The 24,432-nt window shown below is 47.1% G+C and overlaps 1 protein-coding gene across 11 annotated transcripts in view; it reads right to left on the bottom strand.

The window, feature by feature from the left end:
- Positions 1-24,432, bottom strand: part of LOC115155496 (dedicator of cytokinesis protein 9-like) — a 178,773-nt gene that overhangs the window by 51,529 nt on the left and 102,812 nt on the right. For all 11 annotated transcript variants that reach the window (XM_029702157.1, XM_029702150.1, XM_029702156.1 and 8 more), the window contains exons 5-14: positions 23,660-23,729; positions 17,333-17,428; positions 16,905-17,039; positions 10,179-10,353; positions 8,398-8,450; positions 4,554-4,628; positions 4,315-4,455; positions 2,895-3,107; positions 2,534-2,656; positions 1,973-2,055 (exon numbers count right to left, since the gene is read on the bottom strand). In XM_029702157.1, the coding sequence (XP_029558017.1) occupies positions 1,973-2,055; positions 2,534-2,656; positions 2,895-3,107; positions 4,315-4,455; positions 4,554-4,628; positions 8,398-8,450; positions 10,179-10,353; positions 16,905-17,039; positions 17,333-17,428; positions 23,660-23,729 (1,164 nt within the window). The remainder of the gene's footprint in view (positions 1-1,972; positions 2,056-2,533; positions 2,657-2,894; positions 3,108-4,314; positions 4,456-4,553; positions 4,629-8,397; positions 8,451-10,178; positions 10,354-16,904; positions 17,040-17,332; positions 17,429-23,659; positions 23,730-24,432) is intronic.

Here is a 24,432-nt window from a genome sequence, read left to right on the forward strand (position 1 = left end):
TGTTGGTTTGGTGTGGGCTGGTTGTGTTGGGCTTGGTGTGGGCTGGTTGTGTTGGGCTTGGTGTTGACTGGTTGTGTTGTTGGGCTTGGTGTGGACTGGTTGTGTTGGGCTTGGTGTGGGCTGGCCCGTGTTGGCTTGGTGTGGGCTGGTTGTGTTGGGCTGGTGTGGGCTGGTTGTGTTGGGCTTGGTGTGGGCTGGTTGTGTTGGGCTTGGTGTGGGCTGGTTGTGTTGGGCTTGGTGTTGGCTTGGTGTTGGCTTGGTGTGGGCTGGTTGTGTTGGGCTTGGTGTTGGCTTGTTGTTGACTTGGTGTGGGCTGGTTTTGTTGACTTGGTGTGGACTGGCCCGTGTTGGGCTTGGTGTGGACTGGCCAGTGTTGGCTTGGTGTGGGCTGGCCGTGTTGGCTTGGTGTGGGCTGGTTGTGTTGGGCTTGGTATGAGCTGGTTGTGTTGGGCTTGGTGTTGACTTGGTGTGGGCTGGTTGTGTTGGGCTTGGTGTGGGCTGGGCTGGTTGTGTTGGGCTTGGTGTTGGCTTGGTGTTGGCTTGGGACAATAGAGCCCTGAGTACTAGGCCATTAGGACCTGATGGAGGGACAATAGAGCCCTGAGTACCAGGCCATTAGTATCTGATGGAGGGACAATAGAGCTCTGAGTACTAGGCCATTAGGACCTGATGGAGGGACAATAGAGCCCTGAGTACTAGGCCATTAGGACCTGATGGAGGGACAATAGAGCCTTGAGTCCCATGCCATTAGGACCTGATGGAGGGACAATATAGCCCTGAGTACTAGGCCATTAGCGACCTGATGGAGGGACAATAGAGCTCTGAGTACTAGGCCATTAGGACCTGATGGAGGGACAATAGAGCGCTGAGTACTAGGCCATTAGGACCTGATGGAGGGACAATAGAGCCTTGAGTACCATGCCATTAGGACCTGATGGAGGGACAATATAGCCCTGAGTACCAGGCCATTAGCGACCTGATAGAGGGACAATAGAGCCCTGAGTACTAGGCCATTAGGACCTGATGGAGGGACAATAGAGCCCTGAGTACTAGGCCATTAGGACCTGATGGAGGGACAATAGAGCCCTGAGTACCAGGCCATTAGCAACCTGATGGAGGGACAATAGAACCCTGAGTACCAGGCCATTAGGACCTGATGGAGGGACAATAGAGCCCTGAGTAGCAGGCCATTAGGACCTGATGGAGGGACAATAGAACCCTGAGTACCAGGCCATTAGGACCTGATGGAGGGACAATAGAGCCCTGAGTACCAGGCCATTAGGACCTGATGGAGGGACAATAGAGCCCTGAGTACTAGGCCATTAGGACCTGATGGAGGGACAATAGAGCCCTGAGTACCAGGCCAATAGGACCTGATGGAGGGACAATAGAGCCCTGAGTACCAGGCCATTAGGACATGATGGAGGGACAATAGAACCCTGAGTACTAGGCCATTAGGACCTGATGGAGGGACAATAGAGCCCTGAGTACCATGCCATTAGTACCTGATGGAGGGACAATAGAGCCCTGAGTACCAGGCCATTAGGACCTGATGGAGGGACAATAGAGCCCTGAGTACCAGGCCATTAGGACATGATGGTAGTTAGTAAATTGGATACTGCCAACACATGTCCAGAGCACATAAGAGGAGATTACCGTGACTCAATGGTCATGTGGAATGACTGCCGGTGTGGCGATAATACAGTCATCGCAACAGCCCTATTTACCAGCGTCAAAAAAAACGGAAACTCACTACCTTTATTTTGCCTGGAAATAAACTTGAGGTCTTTTATCACATTTTACAAATGTATTTAATTTCATCTAGATATTTTGTAGTCAAAGCGATGCCATGCTAAGCAGACCTACTATCAAGTTCCTTTAATAATGACAAGATATTCCAAAAGGTCAAGCATCTTTCAATAACCTCGAACTATAAACATCAGTTCAGTTCAGGTTAGTAACCGTCCAGTACCTGGCGGCCCATCCAAAAGGCATCCTGTACTGGCCCAACCGGCTGCAAGACAATTTGGCATTTTTCAGAACCTTCTGTGCCACCTGGTGGGAGAAAGGAACAGGGTATGAGTGGTCCATTCTGGTCTGACAATACAGACAGGGGTGATGGGCAGCACTCCAGGCTCCAGCATATCCTACTGAGTTAGCTCTGAGGCCTGCCAAGCTACACACACACACACACACACACACACACACACACACACACACACACACACACACACACACACACACACACACACACACACACACACACACACACACACACACACACACACACGTGTACACACACTAACATAAACACACACCCTGAAAATGGTCCCTAATGCAGTTCAGATTTTCTCTGTTAAAACCCATTACTTCTCCGTATAACAGAACAGAACCAGACTTGTAAAACCAATGCTTGTGGAGTGTTATTGTAACCAGACAGCACTTACGATGTGTATGATTTTATCATTCATCATGTGGAATAATCTAATTGACTGTTGTGTTTTGTGATGCCGAGGCCTGCTACAGAGCGTACCTTGGTGGAGTCTGAGCTCTTCATGTAGGGCTCAGCACAGTGTGTGATTCCTCCCTGGAGAACCTTCTCAATGCGAGCTAACAGGAAGATATCTGGGTGTGGAGACGTTACAGAGAACACTCCCTGTGGCGAGACAAAGCAACAGTGAAAACAAGAGTATGAGTGAAACATTCTTTTAAAGGTTCTTCGGTTTATTGGCTGTACATGACGGTTAGACAAAAACATCCACACACCATTAAAAAACATTTAATATGCAGACCTAAATCTGTACAGGTAGCTAAATTAAAGTATATCAATCATGTCATATTGAAAGAAAGAAATATCTCAAAATATTCTATATAGATTAATATAATCTCTTCACCTGTCTGGGGTACAGCATGGCCTCCTCAGGCAGACCGTGGACCCCCCTCTGCACCCCCAGCAAGGCGTCCCCACCCCCGTTCATGTACTGGCTGCTGGGGTTGGCCACCAGCTGTCTGACGGACGGGTGGTTCAGGTCCACATGGAAGTCTGATGAGATCTTTCTGCTATTCTGGATGTCGAACAGCGACAGGGTCACATAGAACGGCTCCACCTGGAAATGAAGCAACAGGAAAAGTGTCTTAACTGGTGTAATAAACACATGTAGAGGATGACACTAAATACAATGCTAGTCTTTGCCATTTATAGATGATACTGTGATGCCACAGAAGGTTCATGAGTTGGACAAGAGACTGGCTGAATTCCTTTCAGTGTATCTCTGTCAGGTCAGTGTATCTCTGTCTATGTCAGGTCTGTATACCTGAACAGGTTGACATGTTCTCTCAGTAATGGACAGACTGCTGTCCTGCCTGCCCTCCATTAAACAGTGCCTTCCGCCATTACTATGGCTCTCGGCGGGTTACTAACCCAGAGCTCCCTCGCGAAAAAGACAAACAGCAGTGATGACATACGCCAGAGATGTGATCCCTCCACCCCTCTCTTTGTCACTCACCCATTGTTCTGAGCAGATACTGGTTATAAAACAATAGTATGACTGTACACATTGAGCACTGACTCATGGACAACTAGGGGAAGGAGATCTGTCTCACATTGAGCACTGAGACTCATGGAGAACTAGGGGAAGGAGATCTGTCTCACATTGAGCACTGAGACTCATGGAGAACTAGGGGAAAGAGATCTGGCTCACATTGAGCACTGAGACTCATGGAGAACTAGGGGAAGGAGATCTGGCTCACATTGAGCACTGACTCATGGAGAACTAGGGGAAGGAGATCTGGCTCACATTGAGCACTGACTCATGGAGAACTAGGGGAAGGAGATCTGGCTCACATTGAGCACTGACTCATGGAGAACTAGGGGAAGGAGATCTGGCTCACATTGAGCACTGACTCATGGAGAACTAGGGGAAGGAGATCTGGCTCACATTGAGTACTGACTCATGGAGAACTAGGGGAAGGAGATCTGTCTCACATTGAACACTGACTCATGGACAACTAGGGGAAGGAGATCTGTCTCACCTTGAGCACTGACTCATGGAGAACTAGGGGAAAGAGATCTGGCTCACATTGAACACTGACTCATGGAGAACTAGGGGAAGGAGATCTGTCTCACCTTGAGCACTGACTCATGGAGAACTAGGGGAAGGAGATCTGGCCCACCTTGAGCACTGACTCATGGAGAACTAGGGGAAGGAGATCTGTCTCACCTTGAGCACTGACTCATGGACAACTAGGGGAAGGAGATCTGTCTCACCTTGAGTACTGACTCATGGACAACTAGGGGAAGGAGATCTGTCTTACGTTTGTTGTTGGTCCCTCGTCATCCTCCTCTACACAGCTCTGCAGGTTGAAGGCCAGGTCATTGCAATTGACCAAAATGCGCTTGCCAAACTTTTCTTCATATTGCTTTATATCTGGCTCAATTCCTGAGAAATCAAGTTTCTAAAGAGACAAAAAGAGCGGAGGTTAGGTTTATTTTAATCATCATTTGGAGCTGGGGGATTGTCAAATGCCTTTCTGAAAACTCGATAGTTACGAACCTGTGTGTCTGGATCCAAGGTGAACAGTTTCAATCTGGTCTCGTTCCTCATTTTAGATTCAATATCTCTTGCACTCTGAGGACAAGACATTTATTTGTTTTATAAATACCCAGACCACAGCCTTCCTTACTAGGCAGAACTCCTTAAGCAAAAAGGATTTCAGATTGAACTGCTTTTATCACTTGAACATTTCTCTTTATTTGAGTCCATCTGGAGTTGAGGTTTCCTATAACGTGCTGATCAAGACAGACCAGACAGACTCAATGGTAAAGTCAGGTGGTGCCTATCACCACGGCAAAGCCTGTCAAGCACTCTGTCAGACGTCTGCTTTGTTAGTTAACTGCTACCATCAGATTCCATGCACATTATCTATAGGCTGATTGCTCCTCAAGGCTAACATACGGACATGTGATTCTAGGAGAGTCAGATGTCCACCTCAGAGCCCAGGCTGTTACTGGAAACCCAGCCGTTGAAGTCTGCCCAAGCATTGAAGTGCTTCAGCAAACGGTCATGGAAATCTCTTACTGTAGCTTTCCACTATGGGAAAGAACCAGATATTGGTTCCTCTCCTGCTTTTGGTCGCTTTTCAAACAGCAGGAGCTGTCATTTGTCTGTGTGTCTCTGTCAGGTCATTTTTATTTTTGATTATATTTTCCTTTACTATGTTCCCCTAACCCTACCACCCCTCCACTAATTGGAGTAAACTAATGGACAACATCTCTTAGGCTTCTACTTCCAGCTTATACATACTATATACAGTCGTGGCCAAAAGTTTTGAGGATGACACAAATATACATTTTCACAAAGTCTGCTGCCTCAGTTTGTATGATGGCAATTTGCATATACTCCAGAATGTTATGAAGAGTGATCAGATGAATTGCAATTAATTGCAAATTCCCTATTTGCCATTCAAATGAACTGAGTCCCCCAAAAACATTTCCACTGCATTTCAGCCCTGCCACAAGAGGACCAGCTGACATCATGTCAGTGATTCTCTCGTTAACACAGGTGTGAGTGTTGACGAGGACAAGGCTGGAGATCACTCTGTCATGCTGATTGAGTTCGAATAACAGACTGGAAGCTTCAAAAGGAGGGTGGTGCTTGGAATCATTGTTCTTCCTCTGTCAACCATGGTTACCTGCAAGGAAACACGTGCCGTCAGTATTGCTTTGCACAAAAAGGGCTACACAGGTAAGGATATTGCTGCCAGTAAGATTGCACCTAAATCAACCATTTATCGGATCATCAAGAACTTCAAGGAGAGCGGTTGAATTGTTATGAAGAAGGCTTCCCTGTAGCTCAGTTGGTCGAGCATGGTGTTTGCAACACCAGGGTTGTGGGTTCGACTTTTGGAGGATGGCCTGTTGTCAAGAAGGGCAGCAAAGAAGCCACTTCTCTCCAGGAAAAACATCAGGGACAGACTGATATTCTGCAAAAGGTACAGGGATTGGACTGGGGTAAAGTCATTTTCTCTGATGAGTCCCCTTTCCGATTGTTTGGGGCATCTGGAAAAAGCTTGTCCGGAGAAGACAAGGTGAGCGCTACCATCAGTCCTGTGTCATGCCAACAGTAAAGCATCCTGAGACCATTCATGTGTGGGGTTGCTTCTCAGCCAAGGGAGTGGGCTCACTCACAATTTTGCCTAAGAACACACCCATGAATAAAGAATGGTACCAACACATCCTCCAACAGCACCTTCTCCCAACCATCCAGGAACAGTTTTGTGACGAACAATGCCTTTTCCAGCATGATGGAGCACCCTGCCATAAGGCAAAAGTGATAACTAAGTGGCTCGGGGAACAAAACATCGATATTTTGGGTCCATGGCCAGGAAACTCCCCAGACCTTAATCCCATTGAGAACTTGTGGTTAATCCTCAAGAGGCGGGTGGACAAACAAAACCTCACAAATTCTGACAAACTCCAAGTATTGATTATGCAAGAACGGGCTGCCATCAGTCAGGATGTGGCCCAGAAGTTAATTGACAGGATGCCAGGGTGGATTGCAGAGGTCTTGAAAAAGAAGGGTCAACACTGCAAATATTGACTCTTTGCATCAACTTCATGCAATTGTCAATAAAAGCCTTTGACACTTATGAAATGCTTGTAATTATACTTCAGTATTCCATAGTAACATCTGACAAAAATATCTAAAGACAATCAAGCAGCAAACTTTGTGGAAATTAATATTTGTGTCGTTCTCAAAACTTTTGGCCACGAATGTACATTTTACAGACACAGTATATTTTACAAATAGTTATATTTTGTTTGTTTTTAATCCCAATCCTTAGCTACCCTCACCCCCTACCATCTATCTCTGAAGACCATAAAGTTTGATTTCTATCGGCCACATATTTTTAACTGTGCTGTTTCACAAAAGTTCTGAACCTATATACATTTTACAGACACACTATATTTTACATTAGTTATCTTGTTGTTTTTAGTCCCACCCTTCAACTCCACTCAATCCCTCCCATCTATCTCTTAACACCATCCATTTATTTTATTTTATTTGACATATATTTTTCAGCTGTGCTGTGATGTTTCACAAAAGTTCTGAACCTTTCAATTCTCATAGTTCTACAGATTGTAAAATAAATATATATTTTTTGCTAAAAGTATTATTATTATATTGATCGATTGACTATGACTTTTCAAATCACCCAGCAGTGCTATCTGCAGAGTTAGCTCCAGGTAAATGTTGTAATTCTTCAGCCATTCCTGAACCTGCGACCAAAAACAAGCTACATTTGGACAGTACCAAAACAAATGATCTAATGATTTTGTCTCTTCGCAGCAACATCTGCAGAGCTGGGAAGGTTGTTTCCCCATATATATAACAATCTATTGGTTGCAAGTATTTTCTATAATATATATATTTTCTTTAAATGCTACATTTTGAATTCTCTGTTATTTTGCATATCAGTTCATAAACCATGTGCCATGGAATTGGTAGATTGAAAATCTCTTCCCAACTATTTTGCAATTTATATGGCACAGCTTTACATTTTTTGGTCCTTAAATGAAACTGCCATACTTTTTTTATTTATCACAATTTTCTTTAACCAATTATGGTCTTTAATGCCGACAGACAAGTTCCTTACTTTTCCCCCTTCCACTTGCCTCTTCCATTTTTGCGGTAATGCTGCAATTCGTTTTTTTAATCAATTAAGTACATTTGAGTTTAACCGTAATATTTGTTGTGTTATTTGTTCTGTCTTTTCTGGTGGATTAAACTGAAACTGCAACCAACTTTATATGTCTTGTTTTAAAAATAACGATATTTTGGAGATTATTTCATTTTCAAATAACCCGAAAGTGAGAGGTTCTAATCTGAACAAAGGGAGAAATTATTCTTCATTCTTGAACATGGGGTGAGATGAATCTGCTAGAGAACCAGTTCGGATTCAAGCATAACTTTTGTATGACTGAAGCCTTTTATGAGAGGTCTAATTTTGGTCATATAATTAAAAAAACAGGTCTCTAGGTGTAGGCAGGGCCATAAGGAAATAGGTCAACTGAGATATGACTAAAGAGTTAATCAAGGGGGATTTCTCCACAAATAGACAGGTATTTTCCTTTCCATAGTAGCAAGATCTTATCTATTTTTGCTCTGTCAGGTCTTATTAGAGATAGAAAATAATGTTTAAAATGGAGGTGTGAACACACCAGTTGAAGCTAATTAAAGCCATAGGTTTGGGGAGGAGGCTGCTCTCTGAGAAGCCTGACTGGCTGGCTGCTCTCTACGCACCTACCATGGTGAAGTGATTTCATGGTATAACTACTTTATGTCTCATGTGAACAGGGCATAAAGAATCATTCTGCTTAGTGAAAACAGGACCCACCTGAAAGCTGTCCATACTCCCCAACGAACTGTCTGCCTTTCCCGGCTCGTCATCTGCAGCAGAAAAAAGGGCAGAGCTCATTGAGACCCATTGAAAACAGAGGTTCAACAATTCCACTATTTTACAGGCTACAACTCCATTACCACACCTCTTCCTTAATCACACACTACTAAACAGTTCAGTAGAGTAAACAGTGACTTAAGACTACCCTGAGAACAGCGAGGACAGACAGAAAAACAGAGCAGGCCTGAGATCAGATCCTAGAGCCCTTATGGGAACCACTGGGTAGTTTTTCCCCCTAGGAAAGCGTGATTACTAAAAGGTAGTGAGAGTTAACGGTGTTCTTTCCTCAGGCCTGAGATCAGATCCTAGAGCCCTTATGGGAACCACTGGGTAGTTTTTCCCCCTAGGAAAGCGTGATTACTAAAAGGTAGTGAGAGTTAACGGTGTTCTTTCCTCAGGCCTGAGATCAGATCCTAGAGCCCTTATGGGAACCACTGGGTAGTTTTTCCCCTAGGAAAGCGTGATTACTAAAAGGTAGTGAGAGTTAACGGTGTTCTTTCCTCAGGCCTGAGATCAGATCCTAGAGCCCTTATGGGAACCACTGGGTAGTTTTTCCCCCTAGGAAAGCGTGATTACTAAAAGGTAGTGAGAGTTAACGGTGTTCTTTCCTCAGGCCTCAGATCAGATCCTAGAGCCCTTATGGGAACCACTGGGTAGTTTTTCCCCCTAGGAAAGCGTGATTACTAAAAGGTAGTGAGAGTTAACGGTGTTCTTTCCTCAGGCCTCAGATCAGATCCTAGAGCCCTTATGGGAACCACTGGGTAGTTTTTCCCCCTAGGAAAGCGTGATTACTAAAAGGTAGTGAGAGTTAACGGTGTTCTTTCCTCAGGCCTCAGATCAGATCCTAGAGCCCTTATGGGAACCACTGGGTAGTTTTTCCCCCTAGGAAAGCGTGATTACTAAAAGGTAGTGAGAGTTAACGGTGTTCTTTCCTCAGGCCTCAGATCAGATAAAACACCTGGGTGGTCCTCCAGCTCCACCATCATCAGACTAGAAGGAGATGTCTTGGGAATGTGAACACAGAGTTCACATTTACAGACAAGACTGTTAATGATGTGCTTCAGCTTGTACAGGAACTAGTGTACCACTATCATCTCTGTCTTCCCCGGTCTGGCTCCAAGGTGTTTTAAACTACTGTGAGCCAACTACAGCCCATCAGTGTGGTGCTTTATGCTAGCTATGCCCTGCAACAGGGTTATTTACATGGACGGTTGATGAAAGAATGTAGACTGTAGAACAGGCCTAAGTACATCTTTTTTTACACATGGCTTCTCCAGGTCTGACAGGCAGACAAGTGAGTGTACTGCAGTCAACCCTGGGATGTTTTCTTTGTATTACTGACACTTTGAGAAGCACATTCTCCTTGAACTAGGGGTTTTGTTGAAAGAAAGGACGATGTTTTAATTAACAGAATTTACACGGAAATCTTTGTCTCCACTCTTAACTCCCATCCTTGAACTCTGAAAACACACACACACACACACACACACACACACACACACACACACACACACACACACACACACACACACACACACACACACACACACACACACACACACACACACACACACACACACACACACACACACACACACACGCACGCACACACACACACACATGCACGACCGGCACAGCACACACGCACAGCACACGTACAGATACGCATGGGCTCACACGCCCCCACACACACGTCATGCACACACACACACACACACCATCGTGGATGTCCCCGTTCCTCTTCTCCTGCATGGCGATCTCAAAGCTGCTGTGGAGGATCTTGTTGAGAGTGTTGATCCAGTCCTCCATCTCTCCCTCGCTGTCGGCAGCCAGCAGGTACGTGCTCTTGTCCTGCATCTTCAGCTCAAAGGCAAAGCGCCGCACCTTGTTATTCTGCAGCCAGACACAGAGGAGGAGAGGAGGAGAGGAGGAGAGGATGAGAGGAGGAGGAGAGGAAGAGAGGAGGAGAAGAGGAGAAGTGGAGGAGAGGAGGAGAGGAAGAGAGGAGGAGGAGGAGGAGGAGGAGGAGAAGAGGAGAGGAGGAGGAGGAGGAGAGGAGGAGGAGGAGAGGAGGAGGAGAGGAGGAGAGGAGGAGGAGAGGAGAGGAGGAGGAGGAGGAGGAGGAGGAGAGGAGGAGAGGAGGAGGAGAGGAGGAGAGGAGGAGAAGAGGAGAGGAGGAGAGGAGGAGGAGGAGGAGAGGAGGAGAGGAGGAGAGGAGGAGAGGAGGAGAGGAGGAGAGGAGGAGGAGGAGAAGAGAAGAGAAGAGGAGAGGAGGAGGAGGAGAGGAGAAGAGGACATCATTGTTTAGGTAATGCTGTAGTGGAGGGAAGGTTGCTAAGGAAACGCAACAGAGGATCAACCACAATATGAGGACTGTGCTCTGATCTCTAGAAAAAGCAATGCCATACCATCCCAGAAAACAGCATGAATGTAGTTATTTTTTAAAGAGGATGATTACAGTGTGTGTAGGTCAAGTGTGAGTGGGTGTTTCTTACAGTCTAAAATCAAATGTCCAACTGTGAATAAAATAAAATAAAACAGGTCCAAAGAGAATGTTCTGATCCACCTTCCAAAGTTAACATCCAACATATTGGCAAGTCACCAGAAGGCAGGTTTTATGATCTGTTTCACGGCACTTTGAATAGAGCGTTACTTAACATAAACAACTCCAATCCTCTCCCCCAGTAGAAACTGCATTGACTTTTTACTTTTGACTTGAGATTTTGTAATAACTACCAGAACTGATCAATTGATGTTGTATCTATTTACACACTAAACGGTAAGAAAACACAGGGAAACAGTTGTGTACATATTTGACAACAATAACATCATTATCCATCTTTCCGGTATTTAGGAAAGCTTAAAAAAAAGATGATTTGCGTTGGTTAGAGAGACACAGAAGGGAATAAACCAACTGAGTGAACACACAGAGGAGCAGGGTGCTGCCAGCACTGGAGCTGAGCTCTTATAAAGGGACTGAGTCTGCCAGCAACACTGGAGCTGAGCTCTTATAAAGGGACTGAGTCTGCCAGCAACACTGGAGCTGAGCTCTTATAAAGGGACTGAGTCTGTCAGCAGCACTGGAGCTGAGCTCTTATAAAGGGACTGAGTCTGCCAGCAACACTGGAGCTGAGCTCTTATAAAGGGACTGAGTCTGTCAGCAGCACTGGAGCTGAGCTCTTATAAAGGGACTGAGTCTGCCAGCAACACTGGAGCTGAGCTCTTATAAAGGGACTGAGTCTGTCAGCAGCACTGGAGCTGAGCTCTTATAAAGGGACTGAGTCTGCCAGCAACACTGGAGCTGAGCTCTTATAAAGGGACTGAGTCTGTCAGCAACACTGGAGCTGAGCTCTTATAAAGGGACTGAGTCTGTCAGCAGCACTGGAGCTGAGCTCTTATAAAGGGACTGAGTCTGTCAGCAGCACTGGAGCTGAGCTCTTATACAGGGACTGAGTCTGCCAGCAGCACTGGAGCTGAGCTCTTATAAAGGGACTGAGTCTGCCAGCAGCACTGGAGCTGAGCTCTTATACAGGGACTGAGTCTGCCAGCAGCACTGGAGCTGAGCTCTTATAAAGGGACTGAGTCTGTCAGCAGCACTGGAGCTGAGCTCTTATAAAGGGACTGAGTCTGTCAGCAACACTGGAGCTGAGCTCTTATAAAGGGACTGAGTCTGTCAGCAGCACTGGAGCTGAGCTCTTATAAAGGGACTGAGTCTGTCAGCAACACTGGAGCTGAGCTCTTATAAAGGGACTGAGTCTGTCAGCAACACTGGAGCTGAGCTCTTATACAGGGACTGAGTCTGCCAGCAGCACTGGAGCTGAGCTCTTATAAAGGGACTGAGTCTGTCAGCAACACTGGAGCTGAGCTCTTATAAAGGGACTGAGTCTGTCAGCAACACTGGAGCTGAGCTCTTATACAGGGACTGAGTCTGCCAGCAGCACTGGAGCTGAGCTCTTATAAAGGGACTGAGTCTGCCAGCAGCACTGGAGCTGAGCTCTTATACAGGGACTGAGTCTGCCAGCAGCACTGGAGCTGAGCTCTTATAAAGGGACTGAGTCTGCCAGCAGCACTGGAGCTGAGCTCTTATAAAGGGACTGAGTCTGTCAGCAACACTGGAGCTGAGCTCTTATAAAGGGACTGAGTCTGTCAGCAACACTGAACTGTAGAGTTGACCTATGGCCCTCAATCAGCCAGCAAGAATGATGTCACTACCTCAGGTCGGCCTCAGATTGTCTCAATTACACACCTCCCGAAGCTGGTGATTCAGTCAGCCACCATAAACTAACCACCGTGGCTGATTACGGATATGCATCCAGGCTTTGGTATTTATAGAGTTCATTCAAATGTCCAGGAGATCTTACCATGGGAGGCTGAGGTGTAGTAATTCCACTGTTGTGTAAACAACCTCCCCAAAATATTGCCTGAATGTTTCTATTTAAATCATAGCTCCACATAACATCAGGCTGAGCCTTTCGGCCTGCAGAGAGGGGCCTGTAGAGAGGGGCCTGTAGAGAGGGAGGTGAATGGGAGGGAGAGTCATTAGCTCAAGGCCAGTAGAGTAAACACTAGTTATGGGGGTGTTTGGGACAGGAGTCAGAGTGGATTCGTCATCAAGGGACTAATAAGCAGGGTTCTTTAAATAACACATTAACTGTGAGTGGAGGGTAGATTATCACTATACTGGGATCTTTAAATAACACATTAACTGTGAGTGGGAAGTAGATTATCACTATACTGGGTTCTTTAAATAACACATTAACTGTGAGTGGGAAGTAGATTATCACTATACTGGGTTCTTTAAATAACACATTAACTGTGAGTGGGAAGTAGATTATCACTATACTGGGTTCTTTAAATAACACATTAACTGTGAGTGGGAAGTAGATTATCACTATACTGGGTTCCGTAGGTTGTGAACCCTTAAATCCCTTAAGCTGCAAGGACTCCCCCACTGTGAAATGAGTCAAATACGCAGGCCTGTTGTTTAGCACACAAAGCCTTAGTACATTATGCAGGGAGAGGAGGGAGAGGAGAGGTGAGGGGAGGAAAGAGAGGAGAGGGGAGGAGAGGGGAGGGAGAAGAGGGAGAGGGATGAGGAGGGAGAGGAGAGGGGAGGAGAGGGGAGGGAGAAGAGGGAGAGGGGTGAGGAGGGAGAGGAGAGGGGAGGAGAGGGGAGGGAGAAGAGGGAGAGGGGTGAGGAGGGAGAGGAGAGGGGAGAGGAGAGATGAGAGGGGAAAGGAGGGAGAGGGGAGAGGAGGGAGAGGAGAGGAGAGAGAGGAGAGGGAAAAGGAGGGAGAGGGGAGAGGAGGGAGAGGAGAGGGAGACAGAAGGAGAGGAGAGGGATGAGGAGGGAGAGGAGAGGGGAGGAGAGGGGAGGGAGAAGAGGGAGAGGGGAGAGGAGGGGGAGAAGAGGGAGAGGGGAGAGGAGGGAGAGGAGAGGGAGACGGAAGAAGAGGAGAGGGATGAGGAGGGAGAGGAGGGGGGAGGAGAGGGGAGGGAGAAGAGGGAGAGGGATGAGGAGGGAGAGGAGAGGGGAGGAGAGGGGAGGGAGAAGAGGGAGAGGGGTGAGGAGGGAGAGGAGAGGGGAGGGGAGAGAGAGGAGAGGGGAAAGGAGGGAGAGGAGAGGAGACGGAGACGGAGAGGGAGAGGGAAGGAGAGGAGAGGAGGATCTTGGATGTGTTCTCTGGTTCTCTCATCATGGAAAGTCTGAGGAGCGCTGGGATGGATTATGATGGTGGTGATGGCTGGAGACATCTCTCAGGACACCAGACCTCAGATCAGATCACACAGAGGAGGTCCACCTAGTGAGAGAGGGACGTGGGACGTGGCCAGTGACTTTCTCTCTCTGTGTGTGTTTGTCTTTCATAAAAGAGCATGGAGAAGCGTGCTGAAGCAGCTTGAGGCAGATGGGGGGTATGATGTCACGCCATATGCATATAATTGCAGAGTTACCTAAGAGCAGATCCCCTCCAAGGCCAGTTGTTGTGGTTTATAATTAGGCACGTTATGTTGCCCATATAATGTCAAATCTCGGGCTAAATGAAACACCCAATCAGAGTGAAGGGGATAGCATACATTGCCACATTTACAAGCATTTACATACTCCCACTTGGCCAGATCTTCAGACAGCACAGTGTCCACTGCTAGGCAGACGACGTACATTATAGCCAAGCCTGACACAACATCTGTTCTGTCAACTAGCTTGACCCACTGGCAGACGAGGAGTTCAACTAGTATACTATATTCCGTAAAAGGTTGTCAGAATAGTTTTTCTTACAAAAGCAATGTTTTGGTCATCAACCTTATGGTCCAGTTCAGTTGTGGATTGCGCGCCATAGGCTTACCGTCTGTACCTCCAAAAGACGAGCTATTGGCTCAAAGCATTACGTTTGAAGAAACCCGCATAAACCAAACGACCATACGTTTGCTCCAGGATAAGAAACATAGGCCTACAGAGCACCCAATTCGCCAAAGGTAAAGAAGACAATGCGACACCGGCCAGGACATCAATACAAACAGGTGTGTGTACAGCTAACGTGCTAGCAAGCCAAGGCTAAACAGATTGCTAGGTAGCCAAGGCTAAATAGATAGGTAGGTATTCAGGCCAAAGAGTTCAATCTTGGTTTCATCAGACCAGAGAATCTTGTTTCTCATGGTCTGAGAGTCTTTAGTTGCCTTTTGGCAAACTCCAAGTGGGCTGTCATGTGCCTTTCACTGAGAAGTGGCTTCCATCTGGCCACTCTACCATAAAGGCCTTCTGGAAGGTTCTTCCATCTCAACAGAGGACCTTTGAGCTCTGTCAGAGTGACCATCGGATTCTTGGTCACCTCCATGACCAAGGCCCTTCTCCCCTCAGTTTGGCCAGGCAGCCAGCTCTAAGAAGAGTCTTGGTGGTTCCAATCTTTTTCCATTTAAGAATGATGGAGGCCACTGTGTTCTGGGGAACTTCAGTGCTGCAGACATTTTTTGGAACCCTTCCCCAGATCTGTGCCTCGACACAATCCTGTCTCTGAGCTCTACAGACAATTCCTTCGAACTCATGGCTTAGTTTTTGCTCTGACGTGCACTGTCAACTGTGGGACCTTATATAGACAGGAGTGTGCCTTTCCAAATCATGTCCAATCAATTTAGTTTACCACAGGTGGGCTCCAATCAAGTTGTAGAAACATCTCAAGGATAATCAATGGAAACAGGATGCATCTGAGCTCAATTTCAAGTCTCATAGCAAAGAGTCTGAATACTTATGTAAATAAGGTATTTCAGGTTTTTTGTGTAAAACATTTTTAAAAAATTATAAAAACCTGTTTTCGCTTTGTCATTATGGGGTATTTAATCAATTTTAGAATGAGGCTGTAATGTAACAAAATGTGGAAAAAGGGAAGGGGTCTGAATATTTTACCAATCCACTCAAGGGACCGCCCAACCACGCCATCCACTCCATACCAAGTACACACTCCCACTCGTCTTCACTGGCAGAAACAAAAGCCACTTCCGTAGGGCAGGAGATAAGAGAGGCCCTGGCTGAGCTCTCAACTCCACACTGATGACTCCTTTTTATGCATCTAATTCATGTGAGCTAAATGCTTGGTCAGTAAAAACATGACTTTTACATCCCTCTGTGTGTAGAAGACAGATAATTAATGTGAGCTGAATGCTTGGTCAGTAAAAACACAACCTTTATATCCCTCTGTGAGTAGATGAATGCTTGGTCAGTAAAAACACAACCTTTACATCCCTCTGTGTGTAGAAGACAGATAATTAATGTGAGCTGAATGCTTGGTCAGTAAAAACACAACCTTTACATCCCTCTGTGAGTAGATGAATGCTTGGTCAGTAAAAACACAACCTTTACATCCATCTCTGTGTAGAAGACAGATAATTAATGTGAGCTGAATGCTTGGTCAGTAAAAACACAACCTTTACATCCCTCTGTGAGTAGATTAATGATTGGTCAGTAAAAACACAACCTTTACATCCCTCTGTGAGTAGATGAATGCTTGGTCAGTAAAAAGACAACCTTTACATCCATCTGTGTGTAGAAGACAGATAATTAATGTGAGCTGAATGCTTGGTCAGTAAAAACACAACATTTACATCCCTCTGTGAGTAGAAGACAGATAATAATGCTTCAAGCCTGTGTTGGGATGGAGAGATGTGTGCCTGCTAGCTATAGCATGTGGTATTAAAGTGCATGGTAGTATTACATAAATGGGGATTGGGGAAGGGTCCCAGCAGCGATACAGACAGAAACATTTCGTCATTGCTAGATTTAACTTGTGCTGAGTTTTACTGATCATATAAGATTTTACACAGGTACATATATTTTAGAAAGTAACATCTTTGGAAAGGAAGCATGTCTGTCTAGATGACCTGAACTCATCCCATATAATGTTAATAATTATGGTGTCAAAGCACATTCCCAGATACAAAGTTCACAATATTACCTGAACAACTCCCATACAGGAGTCCAGGAAGATGGTTCCTTTGGGTTCTTTGGAGATCTTCTCGTCCTTGTAGAAGTTCAGGTTGTAAGAGCCATCACCCAGCTGGGTTAGGTGGAAATACCTCCTCTTAAAAGACTGGAAAGTACAGTAAAACAATAACAATCCCATGTCTATTATTAGAGAACAAGAGGCACAATTTGGGCCCAGATAATTGCCCCAGCATGGTTAGGAGGAAGTCAACACCATTAGTGTTTCACAAAATCCATCAGTTTGTCTGATAAATGGTGTTGATGAAAATCAAGCTACATCCTTCTGTCACTGGAGACACGAGAACGGACTATTGCTCATCCCGATACATCTGGTACACTGTGTAAAAACCATTCCTCACAGAGATAGCTAGTGTCATCATCATCATTAGGATCACTCACCCTCATGGTGACACTGATGGCACTGTTCATGTTGCCTTTGTACAGCCAGCCATGCTTGGTGATCCCTCCTTTCTGGGAACCTAGGGAGGTTGTGTCCTGGAAGAAACATGGCAATGGGCTCAGACACACTCAAGACAACACACATACAGTACACAATGACATACACTGCACCACATCAACACATTACTGTGCTCACACTCTGCCAAACTGTGCAACGCCCCTTGATCCTGTGGCTGATATAAATGTCAGTATAGGAGACATGGAGGATGAGATGAGAAAAACCTCCGTTTGATGTACACTCTTAGAAAAAAGGGTTCCAAAAGGATTCTTCGCCTGTCCCCATAGGAGAACCCTTTTTGGTTCCAAGTAGAAACTTTTTTGGTTCCAGGTAGAACACTTTTGGGTTCCATGCAAAACCCTATGTGGAAAGGAACCAAAAAGGGTTCTTCAAAGGGTTCTACTATGGGTATAGCCGAAGAACCCTTTTAGGTTCTAGATAGCACCTTTTTTCTAAGAGTGTAGGTCTATTTGATTCCAAACAAGCAGCCAGCATATTCAACAAACCTCCACTATGAACCCAAATAAACAGCCCCTCTCCATGGCTTCTGCACTGAGACGTGACCATATCATCCCAGTTCTTAGGTATACCATGAAAGCATCCAATCCATTGGCAATGGGCACATATGACGAAAAACACATGGCTACCATCTCTATTCCATGAAGACTTCCAGAGGCGTAATGATCTGTGTAAATAAGTCAATTAGGAGAGTAGTAAGGGTAGAGGTGACAGTGCACCAGCGTTTTACCCCTGGCCTGGTCTCCATCAGGTCCTCATGATCAGAACACATGTCCAGAGTGTTTAAGCCTCTTCTCTTTGACAGACTACAGAGTTAAAACCCAATGTTCCATATGCTTTTAGAAACTGACAATAATGAAATGGGTTTTTAAGATGACTTTGTATGACATGATTCCTATTCTCTTTCTCATCCAATAAAATGTATTTAAAGGTGTTGGCAGAGCGCAGAATATTTTTTCAGCATATCATCGACTCATCTGAGGAGGGTCTGGAAACGTTCAGGGCCTGCTTCCAGTCATCCCCCTCTGGCCAGAAGACACCAGTCCCCAGAGGACCAGACATTTTACTTCTGTTGACTTTCAGTGAACCCCAAAGCTCCGCAAATGTTGCCTGGCAACACCCAAACCAACCAGATGAACAAAACTGTTGCATCAATCAACCTTAGATGCAATACAGTGCAGAATAATTCCATAATCATTTACACATTCGACCATAAACGTTCTACCCCTGCCTGTGGTAATGCTATTGTCTTTAAATACATGAACAGACATGGGGCTGGGGTTGCTCTCTCTGTGTGTGTGTGTGTGTGTGTGGGGGGGGGGGGGGGGGGGGGGTTGAGAGAGAGTGAGAGGATTTTTGGGGGGATTTAAGGAGAAAAGGCTCACTTTCTTAACTATCATCTACTCGGAGAAGGCCCACTTCCCTGCAAGAGACTGAGGGGTCTATAGATGGGGCACTCTCGGCTGCTGGGCCTGCGAACATTCTCTTACAGTGGTGTGGGAGAGAGGTGAGGTGAAGGGTGAGCTGGGAGGAGTCTTGTTATCAGACCTAATGCCCCTCCCCTATCAGACCTAATGCCCCTCCCCTGTCAGATCTAATGCCCCTCCCCCGTCAGACCTAATGCCCCCCCCCCTGTCAGACCTAATGCCCCTCCCCTGTCAGATCTAATGCCCCTCCCCCGTCAGACCTAATGCCCCCTCCCCTATCAGACCTAATGCCCCTCCCCTATCAGATCTAATGCCCCTCCCCTGTCAGATCTAATGCCCCTCCCCTGTCAGATCTAATGCCCCTCCCCTGTCAGACCTAATGCCCCTCCCCTGTCAGATCTAATGCCCCTCCCCCGTCAGACCTAATGCCCCCCCCCTGTCAGACCTAATGCCCCTCCCCTATCAAACCTAATGCCCCTCCCCTATCAGACCTAATGTCCCTCCCCTGTCAGACCTAATGCCCCTCCCCTGTCAGATCTAATGCCCCTCCCCTGTCAGATCTAATGCCCCTCCCCTGTCAGATCTAATGCCCCTCCCCGTCAGATCTAATGCCCCTCCCCTGTCAGACCTAATGCCCCTCCCCTATCAGATCTAATGCCCCTCCCCTATCAGATCTAATGCCCCTCCCCTGTCAGACCTAATGCCCCTCCCCTATCAGATCTAATGCCCCTCCCCTGTCAGATCTAATGCCCCTCCCCTATGAGACCTAATGCCCCTCCCCTGTCAGACCTAATGTTCACTCCATAGCATCCCTCGTGTGCACTGACTCCCTGTCTCACAAGCCATTCCAACAAAGACTAATTTACACTGTTCAACAGCAGAATCAGACATTTCTATGGTTCACAGACCAAAGGGTTCTATCTACGGTTTCACAGATATATAAATCAGGCAGTCACTAAATGTAAAATAATTTGCTCACAACAAAAAGGGCCAAACCCATGAGCTGTGAGGAGTGAGGAGCCTGGGACCATGAACACATGAACTTCCGCATGAGAAGCAGAGTAGAAAAACCTGAGACCATTTGAGAGGTGGCCAGTGAACCAAAGTCCTGCAGCTAATTACCCTTTATACTTTAGACATATGTGACGACCCTCCCGCTCTGTCTGCTGTATTTTCTCTCTTTGCTCTTGTTCCTTATTAGGATGCCAGTGGGCGGAGTTGGAAGGGTCGTCAGCTTGATGGGAAACACCTGGGCTCGGGTGTGTCCCAGGATAAAGACACCTCTTCCACAGTCATTGGAGAGACTCTCTCCATGCAGACACCTTGTTTTTGGTTGTGCTAGTTATGGTATCTAATAAATATATATTTTTGATACTCCTTGTCTCCACGTTGTCTCCCTTTTGTTGCGAACTCTGAGCCGGTTCGTAACACATAACATGTGCTACTTAGACATAACACGTGCTATTTAGACACACCACATGTTATTTAGACACACCACATGCTATTTAGACACAACATGCTATTTAGACACAACACATGCTATTTAGACACAACATGCTATTTAGACACAACATGCTATTTAGACACAACATGCTATTTAGACACAACATGCTATTTAGACACAACATGCTATTTAGACATAATATAAGTGTCACGCCCTGACCTGGGAGAGAGGGTTTGTTTCTCTATGTGGTTAGGTCAGGGTGTGGGGTGGGCATTCTATGTGTTGTATTTCTTTGTGTTGGGCCGAGTATGGTTCCTAACCAGAGGCAGCTGTCTATCGTTGTCTCTGATTAGGAACCATACTTAGGCAGCCTGTTTTTCCTTTGGGTTTTGTGGGTAGTTGTTTTCCGTTTTAGTTGTAAGTACCTGACGGAACTGTCTGCTGTCATTTTTTGTTTTATTTGTATAGTGTTCATTCTTTTTTTCATTAAACTACAAGATGAACATATTTCATGCTGCACCTTGGTTTACTCACTTTGACGCCTGTGACAGAACTACCCACCACAAGAAGAACAAGCAGCGTGCACTCCCCAGGAGGAGAAGCGGGACCAAGCAGTATGGCTCAGTGGAGTGGACCTGGGAGGAGATCCTAGATGGGGCAGGACCCTGGACAAGGCCTGGGGAGTATCGCCGTCCGCAATGGGAGATAGAGGCAGCGAAGGCGGAATGACGATACTGGGAGGAACGGCTAGGCAAGCCACAGGAAGCCGAGAGGCAGCGGCAATTATTTTTTTGGGGGGGGGGGGGGGGGGGCACACGGGTAGATTGGCTAAGGCGAGGTTAAGACCTGAGCCAACTCCCTGTGCTTACCGTGGGGAGCGAGTGACCGAGCAAGCACCGTGTTATGCGGTGATACGCACTGTGTCGCCAGTGCGTACTCACAGCCCGGTGCACTTGGTGCAAGCTCCTCACCGTTGCCGTGCTAGAGTTGGCTGGCAGCCAGGGAGAAGTGCACCGGTTCAACGTCTCTGGTCTCCAGTGCGTCTCTTCGGCCCAGGTTATCCTGCACCTGCTCTACGCACGGTACCCCTCATTCACCAGCACAGCCCAGTTCGTCCTGTACCAGCGCTCCGCCCTTGCCGGGCTATAGTCAACATCGAGCCAGGACGGGTTGTGCCAGCCCTAAGCGCCAGACCTCCAGTGCGCCTCCAAGGCCCAGTGTACCCTGTGCTTGATCCGCGCACTCTCCCTCCAGTGCGCCACCATAGCCCAGTACGTCCTATGCCTGCTCCGCGCACTCTCCCTCCAGTGCGCCACTATAGCCGAGTACGTCCTGTGCCTGCTCCTCGCACTCTTCCTCCAGTACGCCTCCATAGCCCAGTACGGCCGGTGCCTGCTTTGAGCATGCGGTCCTCAGTGCGTCTTCCCAGTCTGATGAGACCGGTTCCAGCTCCCCGTAGGAAGCCTACAGTGATGATCAATGGTCCGAAGCCTCCTGTGATAATCCATGGCACGAAGCCTCCAGTGATGATCCATGGCCTGGAGCCTGTAGTTTTAATCCATGGCACGAAGCCTCCAGTGATGATCCATGGCCCGGAGCTGTAGTGTTAATCCATGGCACGAAGCCTCCAGTGATGATCCATGGCCCGGAGCCTCCAGTGATGATCCATAGCACAAAGCCTCCAGTGATGATCCATGCCCGGAGCCTGTAGGGATGATCCATGGCAAGAAGCCTCCAGTGATAATCCATGGCCCGGAGCCTCCAGTGATGATCCACAGCACAAAGCCTCCAGTGATGATCCATGGCGCGGAACCAGTAGGGATGATCCATGGCATGGAGCCTGCAGCGAAGGTCCCCAGTCCGGAACCTACAGAGACGCTCTCCAGTCCAGAGCCTCCAGCGACGCTCCTCAGTCCGGAGCCTCCAGCGACGCTCCTCAGTCCGGAGCCTCCAGCGACGCTCCTCAGTCCGGAGCCTCCAGCGACGCTCCTCAGTCCGGAGCCTCCAGCGACGCTCCCCAGTCCGGAGCCTCCAGCGACGCTCCCCAGCCTGGAGCCTCCAGCGACGGTCCGCAGCCCCGAGTCTTCAGCGACGGTCTGCAGACCAGAGTCTTCAGCGGCGGTCCGCAGCCCAGAGTCTTCAGCGGCGGTCCGCAGCCCAGAGGCTTCAGCGGCGGTCCGCAGCCCAGAGGCTTCAGCGGCGGTCCGCAGCCCAGAGTCTTCAGCGGCGGTCCGCAGCCCAGAGTCTTCAGCGGCGGTCCGCAGCCCAGAGTCTTCAGCGGCGGTCCGCAGCCCAGAGGCTTCAGCGGCGGTCCGCAGCCCAGAGGCTTCAGCGGCGGTCCGCAGTCCAGAGTCTTCAGCGGCGGTCCGCAGTCCAGAGTCTTCAGCGGCGGTCTGCAGCCCAGAGGCTTCAGCAGCGGTCCGCAACCCAGAGTGGCGGTGTGGGGAACCAGAGTATAGATGCCCACCCGGACCCTCCCCTATAGGTTCAGGTTTGTGGCCGGGAGTCCGCACCTTTGGGGGGGGGGGGGTACTGTCACGCCCTGACCTGGGAGAGAGGGTTTGTTTCTCTATGTGGTTAGGTCAGGGTGTGGGGTGGGCATTCTATGTGTTGTATTTCTTTGTGTTGGGCCGAGTATGGTTCCTAACCAGAGGCAGCTGTCTATCGTTGTCTCTGATTAGGAACCATACTTAGGCAGCCTGTTTTTCCTTTGGGTTTTGTGGGTAGTTGTTTTCCGTTTTAGTTGTAAGTACCTGACGGAACTGTCTGCTGTCATTTTTTGTTTATTTGTAGTGTTCATTCTTTTTTCATTAAACTACAAGATGAACATATTTCACGCTGCACCTTGGTCTACTCACTTTGACGCCTGTGACAATAAGTTATTTAGACACACATGCTATTTAGACACAACATGTGCTATTTAGACATGCTGTTTAGGCACAATATGTGCTGTTTAGACACAGAACTCTTTCATCTCTCGCCGGAGACATTTAACAACTGTGATTGGAGCAGGAAAGCCAAATCAGTTCTCGTCTGAATGAATAACTGAAATAGGATCTGATGCTTGTGAGACTCAGAAGGGGTGTTCTTCTAGGAAATACAGGTTTCTAGGAGTAAATAGTTTAGATACCGTGGCCTTCTGGCAGTGTAGAATGCTGCTGGACTGTCTTAGCGGAGCATGAAAATTTAACGAATTATTCTGTCTGTCTGTCTGTATGGAGGGTTATTTGATATAAAATGATTTGTACATGGAGCATGTGGGCAAGGCTGAGGGTCAAGAGTTGAGGTAAAAGCTTAAGATCTGTGTGCTGATAGGAATAAACACAAGTGGCTTAGCTAAATAGTTTGTTATTTGTAACTTTCTGCAGACATTCACTTACCTCATCTTTATCGACATCTTCATCAACCTCAAAAACGTGGACAGCCAGTTTGTCTGGTCTGGACACTTTGCTGTAAAACACAAGGATGTGGATAAAGTATGATTTGATCTTATCTATCAGAGGTCAGAGGTCATTCATTATCTATCAGAGGTCATTAATTGTTATAAGAAATGAAACCGGATGTAATGTACAGTACAAGTCCCACTTACATAGGAACCTTGAACTAATTCAACCCAGGAAAACCACTGTAAAAATTAGTGTCATGCTACGTCATATTTCATTGTTTCAATTTCCCTCCCTGGACACTGAATGGTGACCAAAGGGCTGTTGACATCAATGGCAAGTCTCAAGGTTGGGGCAGCTTCATTTCATGTCCAAATTCCACAACGATGACACTGGAAACCATATTCCTGGAACTAATGAGACACTCTTAGAACAGGGGTTAGTTTCCACACGGACTAAATCCCACTGCTCCAGGAATAACCTGAGTTTGGGTTGAACAGGAAGCATCCATTGTTATTGCTGGTTAAAACATAAACCCTGCATTTCCTTGTAGGGTATCCATGCCAAAACCTCCTCACCAATCAGCAACTAAGGCTGATAGAAGATTACAGACAGCCTGACACTGTCTGACACCTGTGTGTGTGTGCGTGTTTCTGTGTGCGTGCATTTTAGTATGAAATCTTGGCACAAAGAGGGTAGCTGTACTAACTCGCCCAGAAGGAAATCACCACTTGGTTACATGATATACAACACTGTACTGTCAAGACACC

This window comes from Salmo trutta, chromosome 20 (genome assembly GCF_901001165.1).
Source record: "Salmo trutta chromosome 20, fSalTru1.1, whole genome shotgun sequence".
NCBI classification, from domain to species: Eukaryota; Metazoa; Chordata; class Actinopteri; order Salmoniformes; family Salmonidae; genus Salmo; species Salmo trutta.